This window comes from Lactuca serriola, chromosome 9 (assembly GCF_051521515.1).
Source record: "Lactuca serriola cultivar US96UC23 chromosome 9, Lser_US96UC23_V15, whole genome shotgun sequence".
Classification (NCBI taxonomy): Eukaryota; Viridiplantae; Streptophyta; class Magnoliopsida; order Asterales; family Asteraceae; genus Lactuca; species Lactuca serriola.
Window position 1 is genome coordinate 62468027 of NC_136416.1, and position 8334 is coordinate 62476360.

The window sequence follows — 8334 nt, forward strand, 5'->3', positions numbered from 1 at the left end:
TTGGGGCTGTTGATGCTTATATCGATCGCGACCTCAACTGCTTGGTTGCATAGGTCTTATGGTTTAGCCTAAGTCTTGTGTTATGAACGCCGTAACTTCTTCATACAATATCATATTTTAGCGATTTTTAAATTCACGTGTTCGTTTTTTGAGTCTACTATAACTTTCGTTAAGATTACTCCCGTTAAAATGTAATATATTTTTACTTAAGGTTTTATAAAAAACCATCCATACATGCATTCATAAAATCCATTCTTAAAAACGTAGGTTTAAAGATCGTAAGTAAAAAAATATTACATTTTAACGGGAGTAATCTAAATGAAAGTTGCACCAGACTAAAATACGAACACATAGATATAAATATCGTTGAAATCTGAGATTGAATGAAAAAGTTATGACGTTTAGAACACATAATCTAAGCAACAAAGTAGTCGAGATCGCGATGAATATAAACATCAAAAGCCTGAAACACCTCATTAATGATTGTTCCATGTAAGATGTTGTGAGAAAAACCCAAATAAATCATTCATAAATACCGAATGAGTACAAAAATAAAAAAAAATTATTTTGTAACAAAAGAATTTAAGAACTAAATGTGTACAAAAATATTAAGGGCTAAATATATACATAAATATATTACCATATTAAGTCATTTTTATCGGCTAATCTGGAATAGTCGGTCATAAGAATTGAATATATATAGTTTAACAAGTTGAAAGAGTAAATATAAACAAAAAAAAAAAACTCAGTGACCAAATATATACTAATCAAAAAATATATTACCTTTTTGGAAAAATCATTTATTTTCATGAACCTTATATTTCTCAATTAAATTTAAAAAAAATACTAAATTGAATGTAATAAATACAAAAAATGAATTTCCTTTTTATCCAAGGCAGGCCCATTTCATAGCCTAATAGGCCATTCTTGCAAATCCCTAGTCACAACCAATATGATTTTTACTCGGCTTAATTATTCCTTGGCCCATTTAGTGATTTCCACCTACCATATCATATGAAAAATCAGTGTATTAAACCTTCTATTTTTCAACCTATCCGTGTATTAGACGGATTTATTAAAAATAAAAATTTAATATTAATATATATAAACAATAAATATTTTATAAAATAATGTTTTTCCTTAATAAAATGTAATCTTTTGAAGTATTTATGAATGAAATCAAATCATGTAAAACATTTATGAGAATTTATTATCAAATTAATAGAATGATAACCTTACATATATAACTCATTAGAATTTTTTGAAAAATTTATTTTAAGAAAATCAAGAATTCCCCAAAAAATACAAAAATCAAGAATTCCCCAAAAAATGACAAGTGGAAAATAACAATTTTAAAAATCATAGAAAATGATATTTGTCAAAATGAAGGAGAAGATGACAAGTGACAAAAGTATTTTCATTTATGTAGGATTAACTTATAAACAATAACAAATAAAATTAACATAATTTGTAGTTTTCTCACGTTCAAACATATATCAAACATTATAAAACACTACATACCTAATATATATAGCCCATTCACTGATTTCATAGATTCTTGAAACCAAGTTTTGTCAAAGTCCTGTTATCGGGTAGATACGAGGCTCCATATGTACATTTAGAAAGGGGTAAAGAGTAAGTCGACCATAACAAAATGATACAAAACCATGTAGGCATAAAACATAACTACGCGAATGATATATAATCATACATAAAGGTATATAATGGTAACGAACTATCTAGCTATCTCGATATATATTATGTAATCGTATGACATGGTGCAAAATAAAAACAACACAAAAGATTTACAGTTTCTAACAAACCAACCATCATTTCAAAGTCAAGAAAATTTAGTCCTATAACTTTAACCACCACTACTTTTGATTTTTGAACATACCTCAGTGACAAACCGACTCCGAGTCCCCAACCTCTTCGGTAGTAACGCTGGTATCCTCATCCCTCGTTACACTCATACTTGTTGCATCCGACTCACCCAAAAGCATAGCCTTCCTCTTGCTTCTACTTTGTCTCCATCGTCTAAGCGTCTCCGAAGTCGGCCCATCTTTCCCACCCACCATCTCCTCCGCAGGAACATCCGAAACCGCCAGTCTTTCTTCCCCAGAAACCACCGTCATGGCCATGGCGGGGAACATAATCGATCTAAACCCACAAACCAGAACTACAAGAAGCATAAGGTAAACATATAAAGATGTCCATACGTAAAACGTCCATTTCCATTTTCGAACCAATTCTTTCTTCCATGGTAGCTCCGAGGTCACGATTACTTTTGCTTCGTATAGCTGCGGAAGGAAGGGTGTTCCTGCCCTAGGGATTAAAGAAAGTCTCATGGATCGTGTTCGTGGGTAGTAGTGTTCCTTGTATCTTAGAAGCTGTAGATTTACTGTTTGGACTTCGTGTGTGATCCCTAACAATAATGGAACTCCCATTAAGAATGTTTGCATCAGCCGAAGTGGTCGACTTCGAAACCGTAGCATGCACGGCCGGCTTGCGGTTGTTATGACTTCTCCGGTCATCGTCAACGCCTCTGCAGCTACCTAAGGATCGAAAAAACAGAACAAATTAGAATCTGGAATAGAAATCTTTATGGCAACAGAAGTGTTATCGATGGTGGATGCCTGAAAATTTCCGATTTCTCGATTATAATCCGATTCCGGCATCACGAAAGTCAAACGGACGTTACAGAAGTGACCAACGGGTATATTCTTTACTGTTTTACCAGGTGCATCAAACCCGAGATCCAAAATTGCATAAGGATGAACGTCTGTGTAGTCAAAGTACAAGTTCTCTTTGATGTAAACAGGTTCTTCCACCCATAAGTTAACCAGAGCCACCCCCACAACTACCGATACCACCATCACTGTAATTAGAACCCAGCAGACGTAAGCAGCTCCGAGAAAACCCAACAGTGCTTTTTTCAAAAGGATAATGCTTCCTTGCACAGGGCTGGATGGGGCGTCGATGGGTTCTTTGGTGGAGTCGATGCGGCGGAAGGTGGAGGCGAGGGAGAAGATAGAAAGGAAAGGGGATAAGAGAGAGAGAAGACAATCGGATAGGAAGTCTGATTGTAGGGATAAGAGTTTGATGAACCAGAAGTTTGTATGGTGGTGATGGCGATGTTGCTCCGGTGGCTCCATTAAGCTGTTCGAGAACGGTGGCGGTGGTCAATTCAACTCGATAAAGGATGGAGAAGAAAACATCGGGATGATATATATGGACTGGTGGCATGATTTCTCTGTACCGATGGGACACGTGTTTTATTTGCTTCATTTTAATTATTTAAATAATTTTAGATTTTAACGTACAAATTTACCTTTTCTTCACAAAATTATTAACAAAATTAAATTTCATCCTTATTCCTATAAATCTTTCTACCAAATTAACTAATCATATATATCTTTTTAGTATATTTAAATATCATTAAATAAACATTAAATGTGACACATATAATCATTTAATTGAGTAGAAAGATTTGTAGTAACAAAAAATAGAAGAATATTTAATTTCTCTTATTTTTAATGGAGTTGATACTTATAAAAACTTTATTAATTATTCATATATGTTTGGTAAAACTAGCTGGAAGCTATATATTGACTCAGGTAACAAATCCCACTGTTGTATGGTGTAAAGAAGCTCCTATCAAAGTTCTAGGATTCATATGGAGGGCAACTATGGGTCGCATCCCCACAACAACGACTTTGGCGCGTCGCGGAATCACCATCTCTTCCTCGGCATGTGGTTCATGTGTCGGATTAGATGAACATGCAGACCACCTGTTAGTTAGCTGTCCATTTGCAGCCTCTGTCCGAGAAAAGATACCTAGTTAGTGTGGAGTAACTTCCCCCTCTTTTAATGGTGTTTGTGATTTCTTCCGGTTTGCTACCACATGGGGCAGGTGTCCGAAGAAACGAAGGAGATTCATTGTCATATGTTATGGCCTACTATGGGGGATATGGAAATTCAGGAACGACATAATTTTCCAAGGAAAGGTCACGACTCCTAGCAGGGGAGCTGAACTAATAAAGTCATTTACGTTCCTATGGATGAAATTTAGAAGCTCTGGTGGTTTTTTTGTAACTAGGATGAGTGGAATACATCTCCCTTCTCTTTTTTGTAATGCAGTGGCGGAGCCATGATCAAAGTAAAGGGGTATCCTAATTTTATTTTTAGGGTAACCCAATTTTTTTTTGGGGTACTTGTGCTTCCCCAGTTCAATTTCGGTTTGAAACCCAAACCTTAATAAAATCCTTAGCTAACCTCAAGTCTTGTTATATAAACATGAAGTTGAACTATATTTTGATACTTGAATCGACGTGGGATTCAAAGTAGATATCAAAAATGAAGTATGAGGTTAATAGTCTTATATAATAAACAAAAATGGTTGAGTTTACATATATTTGGCGATGTGGGATAGAATAGTTGGGAAAATAAAACAAAAATAAACAAAGAATATGCAAGGAGCAACAATTGAACCTGAGAGTTTTACTTCTATAAAGGCAACACTTTAACTAGTAGCTCTACTATTTGTTTGTGTTTATAATTGAAGGGATATATATATATATATATATATATATATATATATATATATATATATATATATATATATATTATACCGAAAAAATTTAAAGAATTTGTAAAAAAAAAATTAAACTACCGAAAAAATTTGAGAGGTATCCTGGACTACCCCGGGATCCCCTTGGATCCGCCTATGATGTAATGTCCCATTAATTTTTCCTGTTTGTTTTCTTTTTCCCCCTGCCTTGTCACTTGCTAGGTTGGGGTATCTTTATAATATATGGCCATTTTCTAAAAAAAAAACTGGAAGCTATAAGAACTTTTATTTATGGAGAGGTGCTCGATAAAAATATTCGTTAGCTTTTAAATATATCAAATCCAAATAAAAACTAAAAGTAAAAGCCGTAAAAAAATGAAAACTCTCTAAAGTTAAAATTGATTTTGAATTTGGAGTTTTTTATTTGAAATAAAAATTAAAAACTCTAGTTATCGAATGAAGCTTTATTTTTAAGGTTTTCTTTTTTCTAGTTTAATAACCTCAAAACACTCAAAAAGCTTCGTTATGTTAAACACACTTCAGTAACAATATAATGGGCCAAAATAGTATATAATGAATCATATCAAGTTTTTAGCTAACCATAAACTGTGTAATAAAAAAGCTTTGTTAAAAATATAACCCATAAACCATCACATGTAACATGCACAAAAACCATCCCTACAAAACTTCTAACGTTTCTAACCAATATTTTGTTCTTATTATATACAAATAAAAGAGATTTTTGTATAAATCGAAATCCAAACCTCCCCTGAATACTTCCCGGGCAGCCAATATATTCCCAATTTTCACGCTAACTGACACTCGATTCTCTCTCTCCGATGCTTATTAAGATCTGATCAATCAGAAGATCAATTTTAATCCAAGTCGCCGACTTTAATTTTAGCTTAAATCACAAGTTTTTATCGATAATCTGTTTAGATTTGCAACACAGTTGCAGTCAGTTCTGTATTATCAAATCATGCTCATGCCCATGCTCTGTTATTTCGATTAGGGTTTTTTCAGTTTCAAGGAAAATGTCGGAGAAGGAAGAGAACGGAGGTGATTGCGGTGAAGATGACGATGAGTGGAGAGATCTGATCGCGACTCCTAACCGTTTAATTTCGGACGACTTTTTTGTTTTGAAGTCTGAAAAATTAGATGATCGTGAGGAAGATATCGGAAAAGGTAACGATGGAAGTAGTTCCGAGGATAGAGATAGAGTTCGGGGTAGAAGAGTTAGTATTGCAGAACGAAGGGCTGCAATGCGTGGTAATTCTGATACCAATGCTTCAAGTATCAGAGTTTCAGTCTCTTCTTCACGAGTTACTGCTTGGCCTCCGATTCTTACAATACCTTGTGGTATTAGTCCCACTTCATTGCTCGATTCTCCAGTTTTGCTCCCTAATTCTCAGGTAATGTAAAGCAATTTTCCAATTTAACCTGATTAAATCATGATTTTGATGTTTACTATTTCGTGTTTTTTCATTTCATAGGCATCGCCTACTACTGGATCCTTTCAATATCCTCCTCCTCTGAGTCAAGAAGAAATTTTAGGCATGAAATCAGAACTTGACGACATGAACTGTGACACTAGTTCTTTTATATACCAGCCTGATGGGGGCTCACTATCATGGCCAAGCTTTTCACAAGTACAAAATCAGGTGAACATTATGTATGTAACCCTCTTTTCATGTTTATCATAATTTTTTTCACCCGATTTCTATAAGATTTGGAGCTAACATTACCATGCACAGCCGCCATTGATGTGTGAACATCCAGGGGCATTAATGGAAGAAACAGTCACAAAAGGGTCCTCCGATGGGTTTAAAGTTCCAAAAAGTACAATTGCTGGTGTAAAACAAGATGATGATTCAAAAAGACATATGGATGGATACCAAAAAGAAACGAGCTTTTCCAACATGAGGAACTCAGAAGATGGATATAATTGGAGAAAATACGGACAAAAGCAAGTAAAAGGCAGTGAATACCCTCGAAGCTATTACAAATGCACACATCCAAATTGTCAAGTCAAGAAAAAAGTGGAACGTTCCCATGATGGGCATATTACTGAAATCATATACAAAGGTGCTCATAATCATCAAATCCAAGGTCATCGCAGCAACATTAATGGATCTCCCGACGCTAATGGATCCTACGTCAAGATCGAAGAAAGGGATAACATTTCAATTCATCCAGAATGGAACACAGATCGTATGGATCGCTCATCTTCAACCTCAGTTGGCATCGATAATCCTGACCTAATTTCACCACCGAAAGGGAAATCCATTGGAATTATCGAATCAAACCCTAATTACGATTATAACGAAGAAGATGGGACGAACATAGGAACACATTCACCTGGAGACGACGCCGATGAAGATAAATCCGATTTGAAAAGGAGGTGCGTTGATGCACTCTCTCAGTAGGTAGTAATCCTTTTGTTTATACATAAATTTTTTCGCAAATCGATCTCCTGATATGAACATCCGTTTCAGGAAGAAAGGGAATTACTTACTGGAAACAAGTTTGGTAACCAGAGCTATGCGTGAACCAAGAGTAGTCGTTCAAATCGAGAGTGAAGTTGATATTCTTGACGATGGTTATCGCTGGAGAAAGTATGGTCAAAAAGTCGTCAAAGGAAACCCAAACCCTAGGTAATTAATTAACCGACTTTAAAATTTCAAATTTTCGTTTATTCAGTTAAGCAACACAGTTTGATTCATATTGTAGGAGCTACTACAAATGTACGAGTACCGGATGTCCGGTGAGAAAACACGTGGAAAGAGCTTCTGACGATTTAAAATCAGTACTGACAACGTACGAGGGAAAACACAACCATGAAGTGCCAGCTGCTAGAAACAGTAGCCATGCCACCATGGACGTGGGGTCCACCTCAAATGCTCCACCTATACCATTATCTAGAATTCCTACCATCCCCAACTCCGAACCACAAGTTCAAGATCTTCCTCTTCGTTTTGATCGAAAAATTTCCAACGGATATATTCCGCCAAATTTCGTTGCTAATTTTGACACTAAACCTACGAAATTTGAACCTTCATCTATGTATCAGGAGTATATTCCTTACCAAAATCCAATAACTTTCAATTCAGTTTTACCTGATTTTCCTATTTCGTTACCGATGAGTATGCCAATGGCTCATAATTTTGGTTATAATAATAATGGAAAACATGGACGAGAGTCTTTTATAGGAGGACAAATGCAACATTTGAGGGACAATAATGGTAGATTCATTAGACCGAAACTGGAGCAGGATGATGGTTTTTATGACACTTTTATGTGTGCCCCGGATCATGTAAACGATGCTGCTTCCAGATATTGTCGCGTGATTCCTAATTTTCCTTCATAAGTTAGAAACAAAATTTTGAAAAAAAATTCTTTTATAGTTAGAGTAGGACATAGTTTCCTGCTTAATAGGTTTGTTATTTGTTGAAGTGAAGGAATTATTAAACCCTTCGTATCCATAAAATCTCTTTTTGTGCAATTTGCACAAGATTTAGTTGTTTATTTCCATTGAATTTAATCAAAATAGCAAGTCTTTGAAAATGATGGTTTTTACTTTCTAGTTGAATCGTGCATTGCATTTTATTAAGGATATAATAGGCGTTAATGTCGTGGATTCTGTCATGAACTAATTTGGTTGGTTTGTTGAATACACCGTTGTGTGATGGAGGACGACTCGTTAGGGTTCAAATTTAAATTGTAGTTTTGGTTTCATTTTAATTTTGTGAAAGTTCCTTTATAAC

The 8334-nt window shown here is 35.0% G+C and overlaps 2 protein-coding genes across 2 annotated transcripts; one reads left to right on the forward strand and one right to left on the reverse strand.

Moving 5' to 3' along the window:
• Positions 1–1725: 1725 nt before the first annotated feature.
• Positions 1726–3206, reverse strand: LOC145073049 (Putative adipose-regulatory protein (Seipin)). Its single transcript, XM_079019593.1, has 2 exons — positions 2637–3206; positions 1726–2555 (listed from the first exon to the last, which is right to left on the reverse strand). The coding sequence occupies exons 1-2, from the start codon at positions 3153–3155 to the stop codon at positions 1899–1901; spliced, it is 1176 nt and encodes a 391-aa protein (XP_078875719.1). The 5' UTR covers positions 3156–3206; the 3' UTR covers positions 1726–1898.
• Positions 3207–5348: 2142 nt separating this feature from the next.
• Positions 5349–8112, forward strand: LOC145073048 (WRKY transcription factor SUSIBA2-like). The gene is made up of 5 exons (XM_079019592.1): positions 5349–5982; positions 6064–6231; positions 6325–6971; positions 7066–7224; positions 7301–8112. Exons 1-5 carry the CDS (start codon positions 5605–5607, stop codon positions 7935–7937), a joined length of 1989 nt encoding a protein of 662 aa, XP_078875718.1. The 5' UTR covers positions 5349–5604; the 3' UTR covers positions 7938–8112.
• The last annotated feature ends 222 nt before the right edge of the window (positions 8113–8334 follow it).

Excerpts from the sequence above, each read along its gene's own strand:
- LOC145073049 (XM_079019593.1), bottom strand. The coding sequence starts at position 3,155 with ATGGAGCCACCGGAGCAACATCGCCATCACCACCATACAAACTTCTGG. Across the intron at positions 2,556-2,636 it reads GAGAAATCGGAAATTTTCAG|GTAGCTGCAGAGGCGTTGAC; the intron begins GCATCCACCATC and ends TTCGATCCTTAG.
- LOC145073048 (XM_079019592.1), top strand. The coding sequence starts at position 5,605 with ATGTCGGAGAAGGAAGAGAACGGAGGTGATTGCGGTGAAGATGACGAT. Across the intron at positions 6,232-6,324 it reads TTTCACAAGTACAAAATCAG|CCGCCATTGATGTGTGAACA; the intron begins GTGAACATTATG and ends TACCATGCACAG. Across the intron at positions 6,972-7,065 it reads AAATCCGATTTGAAAAGGAG|GAAGAAAGGGAATTACTTAC; the intron begins GTGCGTTGATGC and ends CATCCGTTTCAG.